The sequence below is a fragment of the Canariomyces notabilis genome, assembly GCF_033297395.1.
Source record: "Canariomyces notabilis strain CBS 508.74 unplaced genomic scaffold N656scaffold_9, whole genome shotgun sequence".
Lineage (NCBI taxonomy): Eukaryota > Fungi > Ascomycota > Sordariomycetes > Sordariales > Chaetomiaceae > Canariomyces > Canariomyces notabilis.
The window spans coordinates 194747-211010 of NW_027041831.1; the positions used below are offsets into that span (position 1 = coordinate 194747).

The 16264-nt window shown below is 52.7% G+C and overlaps 4 protein-coding genes across 4 annotated transcripts; 3 read left to right on the forward strand and 1 right to left on the reverse strand.

Moving 5' to 3' along the window:
- Positions 1-511: 511 nt before the first annotated feature.
- N656DRAFT_797576 (uncharacterized protein) lies at positions 512-5588 on the reverse strand (the record flags this gene model as incomplete). The annotated part of the gene is made up of 8 exons (XM_064817658.1): positions 512-1104; positions 1191-1302; positions 1367-1402; positions 1622-1948; positions 2017-2610; positions 2688-2762; positions 3614-4084; positions 4161-5588. The coding sequence occupies 8 exons, from the start codon at positions 5586-5588 to the stop codon at positions 512-514; spliced, it is 3636 nt and encodes a 1211-aa protein (XP_064670603.1).
- Positions 5589-6851: 1263 nt separating this feature from the next.
- Positions 6852-7808, forward strand: N656DRAFT_797577 (uncharacterized protein; the record flags this gene model as incomplete). Its single annotated transcript, XM_064817659.1, has 1 exon — positions 6852-7808. One exon carries the CDS (start codon positions 6852-6854, stop codon positions 7806-7808), a length of 957 nt encoding a protein of 318 aa, XP_064670604.1.
- A 1252-nt stretch (positions 7809-9060) lies between these two features.
- N656DRAFT_708245 (isoamyl alcohol oxidase-like protein) lies at positions 9061-11119 on the forward strand (the record flags this gene model as incomplete). Its single annotated transcript, XM_064811492.1, has 4 exons — positions 9061-9825; positions 9885-9965; positions 10027-10126; positions 10191-11119. The coding sequence occupies 4 exons, from the start codon at positions 9061-9063 to the stop codon at positions 11117-11119; spliced, it is 1875 nt and encodes a 624-aa protein (XP_064670605.1).
- Positions 11120-11746: 627 nt separating this feature from the next.
- N656DRAFT_778550 (uncharacterized protein) lies at positions 11747-12313 on the forward strand. Its single transcript, XM_064815031.1, has one exon. It carries the CDS (start codon positions 12028-12030, stop codon positions 12259-12261), a length of 234 nt encoding a protein of 77 aa, XP_064670606.1. The 5' UTR covers positions 11747-12027; the 3' UTR covers positions 12262-12313.
- Positions 12314-16264: the final 3951 nt, after the last annotated feature.

Genomic DNA, 16264 nt, shown 5'->3' on the forward strand with positions numbered 1-16264 from the left:
GCGCCACTTGTGCCTGAGGTTACAGCGGTAACCTGAGCAATTTCAGGCACCCATGCCCCCTGAAGACCCTGTAAATTACTGTAGCCCCAACGGAACCTTGAGATGGCCACCTCAGTCATCTCTTTGTCCCCCCTAGGTTTTCCACCTTCCAACTCAGAGTCAGCCACCACAAGATCCAATGCTGACAACACAACTGTGACCTTCCAAAAGCTTTCCAGTGGCTACGGCCTGATTTGACAGACCTGGGCCGATATGTACTTGATGAGGAATGACGGCCATTGAACTGCTCTCCAATCTACCTATTTGTTTAGGCGAGTACCTGTAGGGCTGTGGAATTGCATATAACATCAAGGTACTTGATAAGGCTGTTCCCGTGGCAACCAGATCTTCAGGGGTAACCAACGCTGAGTGAATACAACCATCTTCGCACCCCATAACGGTGATTCTTCAACATCCAGCTCATGGTAACGACTGCGCTTCCGATAGAAACTGCCGAAAACTTTCTCGCTCATCAAAACAGAGCTCCGGATGCCTGTTGCAACCGAGGCATACCCCGTGACCTATTTGCTACCGCACGATGCCGTTTGATACTGTTCTGTTGAAACCACGCGCGGTCAGCTGCAATGATCCGAGTCGTAGGCTCATCGCGGTCCGTTTCGATTTCCATCGCCATGCGCCACGCGTCCACCATCACGGCTACCATGCGACGCAAGGGATAGTCCACTTCGAAATAATCGCCACAGGGATACAATCGGAACTCCCATAACCGTCGCAGCAGCGGTATTTTGCGGTTAAAGGACCATCGGCCGAAAATCCATGCGTATTTCATGCCGTAAAGCGGCAGCCAGCCGGAGGCGGAGTGTCCAACTAAGAATTGCCAAAGCTCCATTGATAAAATGCGACCACTCTTCCAACGGATGCCCAACTCCAGATCTGGGAATTTCTCTCTTGTGAACTTCTCCGAGGCCAGTTTCTTCTTGATGTCTGCGAATTTCTTCTTCTTGTCCACGAGTTTCCTCTTCTTGTCCGCGAGATAGTCCGCGATGCGGTAAAAGTTGAAGGCAACGATCTCCAGAGGTATGATGACGGCAAGTGATATCCCGACTACAGCGTAGCGTTGAACTCTGTTAGTAAAAGATTCAATACAATGGCATTTTCTCTGCTTCTTGGGAGTAAAAGATGAATCTCACATAGCAGGCTCATCAGATTCTGCACAGGCCATGAGTTCTGGCCTGACACTGGATCCTTCGGAAAGGAGTCGACTTGGATAGCGAACACGGCTGCTATGAAAGACAATGGAAGCTGTATCAAAGCGTATCGTAAGTATTTCAACAGACAGTTCCATTCGACGTCTCTAGACACTTACGAAGAATATGGTGACTGAAGTGAAAGCTATCATGGTCTGAATCGTCCAGTTAGTAAGTCTTACGGAATAAATAGAGGTTTCAAAGAACCGGCAAGGAGTCCTACATAGCCTTGTCTCCGTGTCAATTCTGAGACTTCTCTAGCGAACGTTGCCTGCCAGGCATTTGCTTGCTTTTCTTTCAGTTCGAGAAGATTGATAATCTGCATGTACACTCCATGGTTAGCGGAGCCCCTCGATATTGAGAAGGATGCTCACATCAGCATGCACTCTTGTAGCCCTGCTGGCCATGTCGTCGGCGGCTTCGATATTTGCGTTGACTTTGTCGAGGTGGTCTGGGAGCGGCTGCTTGAAATCCGAAGGCAGCTGACGAAGCTTATCCAGAACATCTTTTTGTTTCAAAAAGACTTGCCGTATGGTCTTGAGTTCGTCCAGAACATCCATGATTTCAGCCAGAAGGGCTGTTTCCTTTGGAAGCCGAAACAATTCATCTGTCATGTCGCCCCACGTCTTTGGGTCGTGAGGCTTGCTGAGCTCATCCACGATGTGCTTGAACTCGGAGAATTGCTTCGCTTGTCTTTCGGCCTAATGGGGGCTTTGTCAACCTGAATGTATCATGTATGTAAGCAAGAAGAGTGACTCATGGCACTTACAATGTCGTCTATGGTAGATTGAAAGCATTCGTAAAGCGAGAAATTCCCGGGACCTGGTCGTTGTATGAAATCGATGCTGCACCTGATTATCAGGCTTGCAAGCTCCATGGAAGAAGTAATTGGGGTTCGATTGTCCCTCGTGAGTTCGTCCCACAACGTACAGATGAAACTATGGTCGGTCCGGAGGGTCTTTTTGGTTGGGTTTGAATCCCATGTTTCTGGAATGCAAGCAATCACCATGTTTTCTTTCTTGAGCACCCAAAGCCATAATTGGTCGATCATCAGAACCGGATTTGCATCGTGTTTGTGGGAGGCTGAGTCGTTTTCGGCATCATATTCGACTTCGCGCCTCTTTGGATGCTCCTTGGCCCACTTGGTGACCACTTGAGTGTCATCTCGCTCCTTGGTGTCTTCCAGCATGTGATATGTGAACTGGTCGAGAGTCCGGCGACAGTGCAAAGGCATTTTGCTCCTGAAATATGCATTGACCAGGGCACCCGATTGACTCTCCTGCGGATCACATTCCTCCAAGCACTTGATTGAGTTGCTCAATTTTTCGCAATTAGGATGCTCCTCGAATCCAAAAATGGGCATCTTCCTCAATTTGGGATGTGTAAGCGTTCGGTCGCTCAGGATTGCTTGGGATTCTAATTCTTTCAGTTGGCACTCACAAATAGAGCAACGGCCGCGGCATCTTCGCCGGCGATGCTGCCAGTCACGGTACCCGAGGAAAAGGTATGCAAAGTCTGTGATGGTTTGATTAGTCGGGGACTCGGGGGGGGACACACAACCAAGCCGGCCGGCTAAGGAGTTTATCAAAGATGTTACCCGACGAAATGTGAACGCGTCCGGAATCATGTACCGATCGTAGATCGAGGTGCCTACAATGATGGTATTAGATCCGAGTTGTAATCCTGAAGAAAGTAGGTCGGGATCCATCAACCGGCATGAAGTCCTTAATGTCATGCGGGCTGTTGCGCTCTTACCATGATGTCGCCTTCCGGCCATCGAGAGATCACTGCGACCCATTCTAACAAACAAGTCCTAGTCCGTCGAAGTCAGCAAACTGAGAACATAATGGCCTTGGGTAATATCATGAGGTAGTGACAGACTTGTATCCATTGTTCCTAGTAAATTGCATAAATGGTCAGCTAAAAATACATCATATGCGATCTCTAGCAACATAAGTAGTTCCACTAACATTGTTTGCAGGAAGGTAGATTAGCCGACACGTTGGACGGTTGACTTGGCTGTCTGGCAGGATAATCTCCTTGAAGAGATTGTCAATGTGGTCAGACAAGTCAGAGGGGTGGTCATATATCAGTCGAAAGATGCTTGGGAATATCGGAACAAAACAATCATTCATCCCACTGCTGCCGGCAAATTGGAATAGGCCTGCTCTCAACGTTTCGCAAACGTCACGCTTAGCTTTGTCCGGGTCCTGGACTCGTCGATCGAACCTGTCGGTGTTTTCTTGCTTTGCACCGACAAATGGACTCCGTTCGAATCTCGCTTGCTTGATCCATTTGTGTTCTGTATCATTGACATAAAACCATGGCGTCCTGTCTTTATGGTCCCTAGGGTCATCGCTGAGTACATGTAGGGATTCCGACCAGATTTTCTCTAGGTCCCTGAACATGTCCTCGTAGGGTTTTCGATCATCATCTTTCAGGTCTAGATCCATGACTCTGAATACGAGAGTGTGAAGGGGAGTGTTTCCGTCGTCGTCTCGGGCTGCTATAAGACCGGGATAGGCAGCGGCGATTAGCTTTATCGACTTATAGTTTAGCGACGCGACCATTCTGTGGAGTGGGTTGCGCCCTTTCCGATCCGTCACCTCAAAGTTGTATTTGTTGTCCCTAATCAGTTCACCAAGAAGAGGTTCAAGAACCGCTTCTTCGGACGCCTTGAACATCAAACTCCCACGTATGTGGTCGACAAGTCGAATGTAAGCGTCGTCTTTGGGGCCAAGAAATCGCCCTTGGGTATGGGAAGGCTTCGGCTTTGTTGCTGACACAGGTAGGGGAATCACGACAAATTCGACGCCGTCCGCGCGAGGTTTTATGTCCTATGTCACTGGTCAGCAAAACTAATATAGGTACCTACATACATCTGGAACTCCGGTCTAGACCGCCGGAACATACCTGGGTTGAAGGGTCTTGTGCGTAGAACCAACACACCGATATGGATTTTTTCGCAGCAATGCCTGTGAAGTTGTCCCACAGGTGTCTCGTGTTGATGGTAGGCGTTTTCAGAAACGGTCCCGCCCACCCGCTACTGCCGGTGTCAAGGGTAGGCGGAAATGTAGATTCACGAATAGCCTCATCTTGCGCCCCGTCTTCTCGCGGCGCTCCCTCCTTCCCTGCAGACGCTCCTTCCTTTTGTGCTCCTTCGATTTGTTCTCCGTCCTCTTTCTGCGCTCCCCCTTTCTGCCTGGGCGCTCCTTCCTTTTGCGCTCCGAGAGGGGTTGGTGTGTCCAGTAGCATGATTCCTGCCGTCAACTTTAGGATGGGAGATAAGAGAGGACCCTCTTCATGAGTCGAGCCCTCGCCATCAGCGAGACTAATCAGCTTTTGAATCACGAGACAGCCAAATCCGCAGCCGATGAATACCAAGGGCACTCTAGAGTAGTCGCGTTCGTTTGTTGCCGACCTTTGGCTAACCAACTGTGAGAGCAGTGTACTCGCAATGTTCTGCAGGTATTTGTCAAACGCTGACTTTGCGGTAGGATCAGATGGTGGCACCGTAACCTCTGGCGGTCGATAAGAGAAGGCCATAATTCGGGCTCCATCAAAGTCACCGGCGATCATTGTTGGGTCCGTGAGCCAGTTTTTCGTTTTTTTGGCTGTGTTTGCCATCTCTTCATCCGTTTTTATGGGATGGACAGTTCCGAGTGGTCCAACCCCGAGCGACCTAGCTACAAGCGACCCTGCTCCACGCGACCGTGAGATGTCCATGTCGGTATCGGCTGTACGTGAATGTTCTCGTTTCTGAGACTGGGGATCAGGTATGAAAGTCCAGGCACCCTCGTTCGTCTGACCGGCGTCATGTACTGCCACAATGTCCAGCTTTGGGGGCTTGGATGCCGGCAGTTTCTCCCAGTTCAAGACAACGAGCGTTGGGGCCTCCTTGAAAGAAGAAGGCTGCCCAATTTCTGGAGTTTGTCTGGCCTTAATTGCCCGTTCTTCATTGCCTTTTCCTTTGTTAGTTGCAGCAGTCTGGCCGTCCACCATACCACTACTGGATGGCGTGGAAGGGCGCTGGTTCTCCGGGATTTTAGGCTTCAAAAGTTTTTTCATCAGCTTAACAGGAGTCTGGGATTGGCTTCCGTTGTTCGGAACCCTGTTTCTCTGCTCATCGTTCCTCGCCAGAAGTTCGAGAAGCTGCGAGGGTATCTCGGATTCATCGTTTTTCGTCTGCTTGTCTTTCACGGAGCCGGAGTCATTTCCTCGGCCAGAATCCTTGTCTGCTACAGGTCCACATCCTTGAAGAGAACCTTGTGGTTGTGAATCTCGAGGCGGAACTTTGTCGACCGCAGTCTGAGTCCTGACAGACGGGCCGGAAGTATCCATTTTCTAGGTAGGTCAGGTACTCGGCCTAAGTGAGGTCGATGAGGGGCGCAATCAAATGACAACCGCCCAAGTCGGGCTCCATTAGATTTAAATAGGTACATGTAGGTAGGTAGAGTTCCCGAGTCAGGTCCCCGACCCTACCTTAGCTGAGGCGGCAGTTCCCCGCTTACCACCTACCTAGGTACCCTAACTTGCATAGGTCCCAGGCCTGCATATTGAACCTGCAGCCGTAAATAATTGAACTTCCTGGTGACATGGGAGCATTATCTCCCGAGAGTAAGGTAGGTATGTGTGTAATGCTTCGCCGAAAACATTAGAGACCCAATCAAGATTCGTGCTCGTCGGCTCAACGGCATAGAAGCTAGGCATTCATCAAGGGTGGGAAAAGAAACGACCCATTGAAGGCGGGCAAGGCTGGCTATCAGGAGCTTTGATTGGTAACCAAACGAAGCCACATGGGTGCGATTTGTGTCAGTGAATGTGAGTCGCAAGCCAATTTCCTGCAATGTAACCACTCATACATGGTGGCTTCAAGATAGAGAATGTGCGTTGGTAGCTTCGAATTGTCTGTTAAGCCAGCAACGCAAACCACAATACAGCTTCAATCGGCGATCAGCTACTACCAATTCGGGCTGGTCATTGAAGGTCGGGCCAGCGAGAGGTGCCGTTGGAAATGCATATAAGATTACCTTAGGGGGGTAATGCCGTTCCCATAGCAACCATTCAGGGGTAACGAACTTTCAGTTCTAGACAGTACTAGTATTCTCCATAATTACCAGTACCGACCTATCCTGCAACCACTGCCGGCTGTTCGACTATCTCCAGTTCTACACCATGAATTTCTCGTGCCATGCAATGTATATACATACAAAGGTACTGTATGGAGTACATCGTCGTGCGCCATCTAGCCACACATGGGGCTGGCCTTCAGCCCTAAGCCTTCGCCCGATTAGGACCAGCCACCAAGCACTAGCGAAATATCGCGACGCGATGCGTTCCCGCCTTTTCATCCCAACCTCACCCAAGCACTAATATCTCCGAAGCGGTGCTATCTGTCCCTTCCCTGGTCATTTCCATGAGAAACAATGGGCACAATCGGTACCACAACGTTAACAGACGCCACACAGACGGCGCCGTCATCTTGGATCGTTATTGCGCCGCTGACAACCATCTTCACGCCCCCGCCGCGATGCCCATCCATCGTGACCTTCAACCCGGCCCCCGTCGTGCGCGCCGCCTCACTACGAGGGTGTTTGGGAAAACATGCCGGACAACTTGGTGGAAGGCTACTGGGGCTACTACTCCCCGGGCATCTGCCCATCGGGATACGTCATCTCGGCCATACACACAACCACAGTGCCGAGCTACTACGAAGCCCCGCTCAAACCTTCCGAGACGCTCGCCTTTTGTGTGCCTAGTTCCTGGACCCTCGCCAAACACACGAAGTCCGGCTACGTACGCTCCGCCTTCGTCTTCACGGGGACGGGCATCGCCTCGGCACCGGCTTTCCCGATTCGCTGGGCTGAAAGCGATCTCTCGCGGTTGGAGACGCACCCACTCTCCGCTACGCTTACAAACACCGATCCGGGCCTGCAATTAACGACGAGGACGTCCTTTGCAGGATCAACGCAGCCGACAGACAATGCTGAACAAGTGGGTGATGCCAGTCAAGTGGGCGGTAGCGGCCAGCAAGGACTCCCAGGGGGAGCCATTGCGGGAATCGTGGTTGGCATCATACTTGCACTCTTCGTCGGTGTTGCGATTGGTTTGTTTATCCGGAGGAGATCGCGCCGCCTAGCGAAAAGAACCCCCGAGGCCACTCCAAGCGACGAGCATCCACATCCTCCCTACGGCGCATCAGAGCTGCCCGAACAGTTCATCGGAACGAGGCACGAGCTGGAGCAGGGGCAGCCTGTTACGGTATTTGAGCTGCATACTCCTGCCAAAGACTCGATGATGAAGAGCGTGGTTCTCGGCGGGGATGTGCGTGACCAGAATGATGGACTCGATGGAGCGCCCACGATCATTACCACGGCTACCGCACAAGTTACAGAAACTGCTCAGACCCCTGAACCTGAAGTCAATGTACAGCAAAAGAGTGAAAACCTCAAGGAACGGCAGCGTAAATTGCAAGAGCGAAGACAACGACTGTTGGAGCTAGAAAGGATTGAACAAGAGGAAGAAGAAATCAGGAAGAAACTATCTCAGGTGCGGAATTGAGGTCCTGAACATAATTTGGCCTGTTAGTGGCCAGATAATAGTATATCTAATACTTTAGTTTTGTTTCTCGACCTGCAGACTGTCATCGCGAACCATCTTTGCCGAAATGGAACTTGGAAGGAGCTACCTTCCCTCAGCAGAGTTCGAGTATCGTGTGAGATTTCCATTGCTCAAACGACCAGCTTCCAATTCGCCGTAACAACCTAAGGTACTTCCTATGAAAATACCGGGAAAATTTTTCCGCTTGATCAAAACAGGAGCCGATTGTTTGTTCAAAACCAGGCAAGCATGGCCATTATTAGCCTTATAATCTCAACACTCGCCAACCCACATACAGGCAGCAGCTCACATATAGCCTCGTGGCTCCTGCATACCCTGGGCCGAATTCTAAACCAACCGCAATATTTGATCCCCAACATGCTCGCCAGGCCGCCAACAACAGGAACCCATAAAGTTACCGCTAGCAGGTTCAAACAAGTCCCGGAGCGTCCGAAGCGTTGTTATCACGACATCAACATTGAGACGATCGGGGCCTTGCACAGCTGCCTTCATTGGTTTCAGCGATGACTATTTGCTGGAGTCGGGCTATATAATTCGTTCTCGCTCAACACTAGCATACGGGTGATCCCTCAGGAATGAGGATTGAGGGGACATGTCATGCAGACTCATAACTTCTTAGTAAAGGGTAAATGTTCCCGAGCAGCACTCTTCTAACATCCCCGACTGACCCGACATTGTTAATCACTTCTTGATACCGCTTACACTCTCTCGCCCTTTAGCCTTAGCTTTTAGCATCCGCAGGCTGCAGAGGCTAACTGCATGGAAGCTGGAACAGAAAACCGGGCCCCGGAAACTCGTGCCATGCCCTCGAGTTACGGTAGCATCGCCGACGCAGGTATTCAGGGGCTTGGATTAGTACCGGGTTGACCCCGCGGCTGTGCCGCACGGAAACGGACAAGCCCCCGCACACGGCTGACGACGAGAAGGAAGTCTACAGGGTTCGAGGTGACATTTCAGCATCACGTTACACCAGTTGGTTCGCCAACAGGACTACCTTCAAGGGTACGCGAAGACTCGAGTCGGAGTTCCAGGGAACTGGTTGTCCCCCTGTTGGCCTTGACCATGAGCGGTATATATAGCAGTGGGCAGGAACCAGTTTTCCGGCCCAAGAGCGATGGCTGAGGGATATTGACACCACGCTGTCAACGGTCAAGCTCAAAGAGTCCTCGCGTCCGGAAAATTTGGACCCAAGATGGCCTCATTCCTCCTTTGGTCTGTCGCTATCACGGCCTTCTTTGCCTCGAGTGCAGCGGCGGTTAAGCCGGCATGCCCACCCAAGTTTCCCTGGGAGCAAATTGAGTTGACCGACACGGCTATTGCCAATAGCAACCCTGTGCTTTTTGGCTTTGGCAACAACGCCGGCTTCTCCCAGTGCAAGGCCTTCCCAGGTGACGCCTCATGGCCTTCGCCAGCAACCTGGGACTCACTCAACCGGACCCTGGGCGGCGCTCTCATCCAAACAGTACCCCTCGCCGCGCCATGCTACCGCAACTGGCCCCAATACGACGCCGCCACATGCCAGTATATCAGGGAGCACTGGGGCGACCCCAATCTTCACATTAATGACCCAACCTCGGCCATGTTCCCCATTTACCAGGGCCGGACCTGCATGCCCACCGAGGATCCGGACAGCAGCAACTGCACTCTGGGCGGATACGCCTCCTATTCCGTTGCGGTCACAACCGTGTCGCAGATCCAGCTGGCACTGAACTTTGCTCGCAATACCAACGTACGCTTGGTGGTGAAGAACACGGGCCATGATTTTGCTGATAAGTCTATTGGAGCCGGCGCCCTGTCCATCTGGACTCATAAACTGAAGGACATCCAGTTCCTGGCTGATTATGACTGCGGGCGATACCGCGGGCCGGCGTTCAAATTGGCTAGCGGGGTTCTCACTGAGGAAGTGTACAAGGTGGCTGAGCAGAACAATGTCACTGTTGCGGGGGGCGAGTGTCGGGTGAGTATCAGTCTGGGCAGCAACCCGATACTGAGATCAAAGTACTAACCATAACCTAGACTGTGGGCATTGCCGGTGGATACATTGCTGGAGGCGGCCACTCTCCCATTTCGTCGCTTGTAGGTATGGGAGCAGACCAAGTATGGCCCTGAATGACCGTGGACGGACAGGAATCACGGCTAATCTTACCTGTGTCCCCAGGTGCTCTCACTGGAAGTGGTGCTCCCCGATGGGAGATATGTGACTGCCAACGAGGACTCGTATCCGGACCTTTACTGGGCTCTGCGCGGTGGCGGCGGTAGTAAGTCTTTAGTCATCCCCCTGAGCCGTCCTGTTGGAAACATCACGTCTAACAACAAACACAGGCACATACGGGGTAGTAACCTCCGTAACAATCCGCGCCTACCCCAAAATCCCCATCACCACCATGACCTTTGCATTCACCACCGGCCCCAACATCACCGCCGACACCTTCTTTGCCGGCCTGGGCGCCTACATGCGCTACTTTGACACCTTCACCTCGGCCGGCGCCTACGGCTACTTCCTCGTCGTCAGCTTCGCCCCAGGCGAATACCTCTTCCAATTCATGCCCATGTGGGCCAACAACATGACCGCACCCGCCTTCAACTCCCTAGTCACCCCCTTCCTAACCGACCTCGCCAACCTCGGCATATCCGTCACGCCAAATATCACCGAATATCCGAGCATGTACACAGCCTATACCAACACCTGGCCGGGGCCTGAACGCGTAGGCACAACCGACTCGCACGCCGCCTCCCGCCTGTTCCCCAGGGAAAACTTCACCCCTTCAAAACTCAACGAAACCCTCGCCGCGGTCCGCTATGCCGTCGAACGAGGCGGGATCCTGATAGGGTACAACATCCGCGCGGCCCCGAACCCATCCGTCAACCAAAACAACAGCGTCAACCCCGCCTGGCGGAAAGCAACCGCATTCTTCTTGCTAGCCGCATCGTGGCCGGCCAATGCGACGGACGCACAGATCCAGGCGGCTAGCAAGACACTGACGACGGACTGGATGGAGCGTTGGCGGGCTGTTACCCCGGGTTCGGGGACGTACATGTCTGAGGCGGATATCAATGAGCCGGATTTTCAACGGGAGTTTTATGGGGCGGGGCATTACCGGTGGTTGTATAGGCTGAAGCAGGAGTATGATCCGACAGGGCTGTTCTATGCGCCCACTGCGGTTGGGTCGGAGGATTGGTATGTTACTGGGCAGGTGGAGTGGCTTCCGACGCAGAATGGGAGGTTGTGTAGGAAGCCTGAGGGTAAATGAATTATGAAATTGTTGCTGGATGGGTAGTAATTCGTGGAGACTGGACTGAGGTCGGCAACAGTGGAGGCAAAAGAAGTGAGTGTACTAGTAGAGTAGTATAAACACCTGGTAAACTTCATGTTCAGGCTGCTTTTTCCTTCTCACTAAATTCACCAGTCCTACTAGCATTTATGGGCTAGCAGGGGAGGGAAGGTTTCTGACATTTCAATCAAGCGCTTGACTGTAAGTTCGATGCAGGCAAGGGAGGAAACACTGATGATTGAACAACTCTGAATATGATGAATCCCAGCTAGGCACCTCTAACTTCTAAGCCATGCTTCTTTGTATAGCAACTGGGCCGGTTCTCTGCCAGACCATGGCCATCTCCTCGTCAACCTCTGCTAGCACGAGCACAATCCCATGACCCAAAGTGCCTCCGCCTTTGTAGGGAGGATACTGCAACTTCTGACTATTAGGTTGCAGCTCTTGGGCAACATAACATGAAGGTAAGGTACATGGAAGCACGTCACGGTAAGTCTGTGCTCTGTAATCTGTAGTCGGTCGTTGGGTGCCCATGCAAATCATCCATGCCAGTGGTTCATCTCCTTCTGAAAGTCGGCTAAGGCTGGTGTCGCTCAGGTTGTGTATTGTACCTATCTAGCTAGCAAGGCACAACTAACAGGATGACAGCGATGGACTTCAGTGTGCCCGACGTACTGCATGTTCTGCACGCGTTCATATGCAGTTGGTGCTGACACCTCGCAGGTACTCTGTCACAATAGAGAGAGAGAGCGACGAGATTTGGGCAGACATGATTGAAGGGCCAGGCCGATTAAGAGGTCGAGTCCAGCTTGAGGGACAAATATGGACAGAATCTCTTACGAAAACATTGTGAGCACCTGGACTTCCAAGTCCTCCTGGAGCCTACGATGGAACTCGAACGGTCTCTCCTTGTCGAGAAGGTGAACGCGGCCTGGTCGCCAGAGAACTTCTTCAGGGTCTGGACGTACATGCACGGACGTGTGGACTATAACAAGTCCCACCCTTTAGGACAGTACTATTCTACCCTTTCCACATCCTCACATGCGGGAAGGGAACTGGTAGGGTATTCTACCCGTATCATATCCTCACATGGCGGAAGGGATGGGTCGGCAAAGACGTGACAAACCATCGAGGACTCGAACTGAGAGGTCCCAACTCGAGATGAGGCTGGGGAGGTGGGGAGGAGGGGAGGTGTCTATTCCTGCCACTCTGCCATGTCACTGTCTACCCGTGGGGCGTGGAAGTAGGAAGGGGAAGTTGACTTACATACTTAGTGCAGCTGTTTACTGAGAGCATGTTGACGATGCTGTCCCCTCACCTGCTATAGACTTGCATGTCAAGATGTGTCAAAAACGAGACTGCAATGTCACTGACGCCCCATCTCCTTAGTAGTGGTAGGTAGAAGCCGTAGTACATGCCCGGGTCGAGGACGGCCGGGATTGAAATGGATAAAGACACCGCGGGCTGGAAGCATTGGCAAGCTGGTTCAACTTGTCAGCTTACCACCTTAAGTACCCATCCTTCACAGCCTGAGTAGGTGCATACTAACCCAAGGGCTCTACCTCAAACTCTGACAAGCGAAAGTAGCTTGCTGAAGTGGACGTCTTGGATCCATGATGATAGACAACGCATACCATCGCTAATGACACTCATTCAAGCGTTCGCCCAGGTGCTAGAGCTCAGCAAGGTGCTCATCCGGGTAACCTGCATGTGCTCTGGTCCGTCAAGGTCCACGAGTCCATCAAGGTGCCCGAGTCCGGGAAGGAATATATCAGGTGGTGAGGGACAAGTCGCATGGTAGCAAGCCGCAGACATGATCCATCCCCGCATACACCCAGCAATGGATGGATGCATACTTATCTGGTACCCTTCAAAGCCAACCCTCCTGTTTCACGCAACGTTCAAGCAGATACCGGCACCACATCACCAGGACCTTCGGGCTGGGAGGTTATATCGCAAAGCCCAACGCTTGCACCACTGTCCCCCTTCATGTTCCGGTCATCGCATCGCATCGCATCGCATCGCAACAACCACCTTCAACTCAATTCATGCACGCATCGCATCAAGATGTATTTCCAGGTCCAATACATAGCCTCGCCTATACCATTCAGGTACGGTTCATGTTCGTTCCACAGCTTGAAAACTTTCATTTCGAACTTGAATCACCGCGCCCTTCCTGATCAATCCCCTCCTTCCGATCTGGCCTCGCCCTGTCCGCCTGGCGTCTCAATCAAAAAAAAAACCCGCATCGGCCGGGTCCCTTCAGCGTGCCCAACTTGAACCAAAAGCACCCTTTGTTTTCTTGTCACTTGTCACCCAGCGCGCCTCACAGGGCTGCAACAACCATTCCGAAATGTTGTTCCGTACAAGGGGTATCTCTGAAGATGCTTGTTTCCAATAGCCGTCTAGGTAGGAAGGCAATGCTGGAGAAAAGAAGCGAAGAGAAGGACAAATGAAAAGAGAAACGGGCAAAACGGGGCTTACGAATGCAGCCGTGGTAATCTGGTACCCGACGAATTATTCGGAGCCGCGAAGAAGAAAATGCTTGCCAAGGAGACATGAGTAGCTTTTTTTGTCTTTTTTATTCCCATTCCATCGTTTGTCCAGTCAATGACTAAAATGAGCCCAATCGTTATAGGAGCCAGAACCGAGAACGCCGTGGAAAACCCGAGTCGTGTCGTGCCTTGCTCCGTGGATAAAAACGAGAAGATCGAGAGATATGGGCTAGAAGCCACATTGCCGTCAAACCGGAACTGAATAACACTTCACGGCAGCGATAGCGTCCTACGCCACCTGAGCCGCGACGGTAGGCACCGACTGTGGAGCAATGGGCTGCGCGCCGTTCATGTCAACGCCGGGCTGCATCTCGCCGTTGGCAGCGTTCTTCTTGGGGCAGTCGCGCGAAATGTGACCGGCCTCGCCGCACTGGTAGCACGTCTTTCCAGCCGTGTTCAAGGGGCCACCGTTGGGAGCAGTGCAGTCGCGAGATATGTGGCCAAGCTTGCCGCATGCATAGCACTTCATTGCCTGGGCCTGGCAGTAGCGGGCAAAGTGGTTGGGGCCGCCGCACTTGTAGCAGGTCGGGTGGCGCGCTCCCGGGCCGCCGGCGAAGCCTCCCCGTCCATGTCCGTAGGCACCGCGGTTAACGGCGCCTCCCCTGGGTCCGGGAGTCGGAGGGTTGGGGCAGTCTCGCTGCAGCCGAGTCAGCATGACGTACAGTAATCAACTCCGCATTGACGGCGCCGGCTTACAGCAAAATGGCCGAAGCCCTCGCAGTTGTAACACCGGTTGCCAGCACCGCTCAGGCGAAGAGTAGGGCACTCGGCTTGGACATGGCCAACGCCCTGGCAGTGGTAGCACTGCTTCGCCTTGGTGGTACGGGGCATTGGGCAGTCATTCGATTCGTGGTCTGCCTTTGAGTCAACTACTGTCCACCAAGGAGCGCATCATAGCACGAGTTCTTACTTGGTTGCTTGCCTGAGCTCGAATGTCAGCATTCAGACTCAACATTCAGGGGGTAGATCCGTATACGTACAGTTGTAGCAAAGCCGTTCGGGAGACGCGCAAGCTCCGGCAAGGTGACCGAGGTCACCGCACTTGTAGCATGCCAGCGGACGGGGCCCGGTTGCCATTGTGAATAGAATCCTATTGCAAAAGTGTTAATAACCGGCCGCAATGGGCTACTGCTGCCTGCAACTTCGCCGACACGTTTGCGAGCACCGCAAGCTTAAAGGAACCGGATGCTGGCCATGGCGATGTCGGCTGACAGCATGCTTGGATTTTCAATGTCAACGATTCTAGGGGATCGACCAACTCTGGCCAGACATCCGCGCGCTGAATTTCGGCTGCAGATTGACAATATCATCTTCCGCGAGGCCGGATATGACGTCTCCCCATTATCTAGCAAGTTTGTCCGTTACACAAGGCAAGCGGGCGAGTCCGGTAGTCGCGCAAATCGTTCGACCGACGGCCGGTAATCCGGAGGATAACAGAGCCTTGTGAATGCCCCGGTCCAGCGCTATCGAGCGCCGCAGCGTGCGTGAGGTCGCGCAAGGTAAAGGTTGATGTATGCGGCCATGTGGTGGGTGTGGCGTAGGAAGTAGTAACTCGGCTGTCCAATGACTTGCTGTCACACCAGCAATCCGGAGCTGTCGGCCGACACATTGCTCGTCTCTGGGAGCGCAGCAACCCCAAATGCTCAACAACGGATGCGCGCGCGCAAGCAAACGTGTCGTCAAAGTGCAAGTAACCGCAAGCTTTCGACAAGAGGGGAATTGTGGACTCACCTTCTAGACAAGGGAAACGAAAAAAAGAAACGGACCCAAGAATGGTGGCTGAATTTTAGACCAACAACCAGAAGTACATCCGCCGTCTTCCAGCTTCGTGTCCGACTTCCTCACCAACAACACCAGGGGAGGTCTGCCAAGTCGCTTTCAAGAACAATGATGAAAGTGGGAAAGAGAGGGACTCGGAGAAGGAGGCGGAATAAGCGGGAACAAGTGAGGGAGAAGGGGGCAGGAAGGGATAGCGCTAGCAGCCAGATTCCGCACAGGCAACCAGAGGGAGAGGAACGGAGCCAGTAACAAGCAAGTGACTTGCTCCCTTCAAAGTGTGGATCACGCGGGTGGCTGGTTTTGCCCTGAAGGAAGCGTCATTCGGGGCGTGCTTGGCACATGGCTGCTCGTGGAACCAAGTACTCTTAGCGTACCTCCGAGGCCTGCGGCTTCCCACTTTCCGGTTAGCCTGACCGGAGCATCAGTTGGTGGTCCTTGCCGTTCCCCAGGACAGAGCTCCCTGTAATTGTTAAGTTCTGGACTGTGCACGAGACTCCCTACATTAAAAAGTCCTTCGAGCAGCGGAAGAAGCACCAATTTTTGGACAAGCTCTCATCCGTCTCAGCTTGTTCAAACTGCGCTAATGGAAAAAAATCTTGGTCCTTGGCTCCGTTGTTCCTGGCCCACAGCTGAGCACCCCACATGAAATTCACAGCTTCCAATTCGCAACAGAGCGTGATTGGAGGGTGGGGGCGGCTCGTGACTGGCCCCCGCCACTGACTCGTGCCAAGTGCGGCGTCTTGGGTATGATGTGGTGCGCAAGCCTAACGCTCCTCGGCTAGTATTGCTG

Bases quoted from the DNA above. Each gene is read 5' to 3' on its own strand.
- N656DRAFT_778550 (XM_064815031.1), top strand. From the start codon at position 12,028: ATGGAACTCGAACGGTCTCTCCTTGTCGAGAAGGTGAACGCGGCCTGG.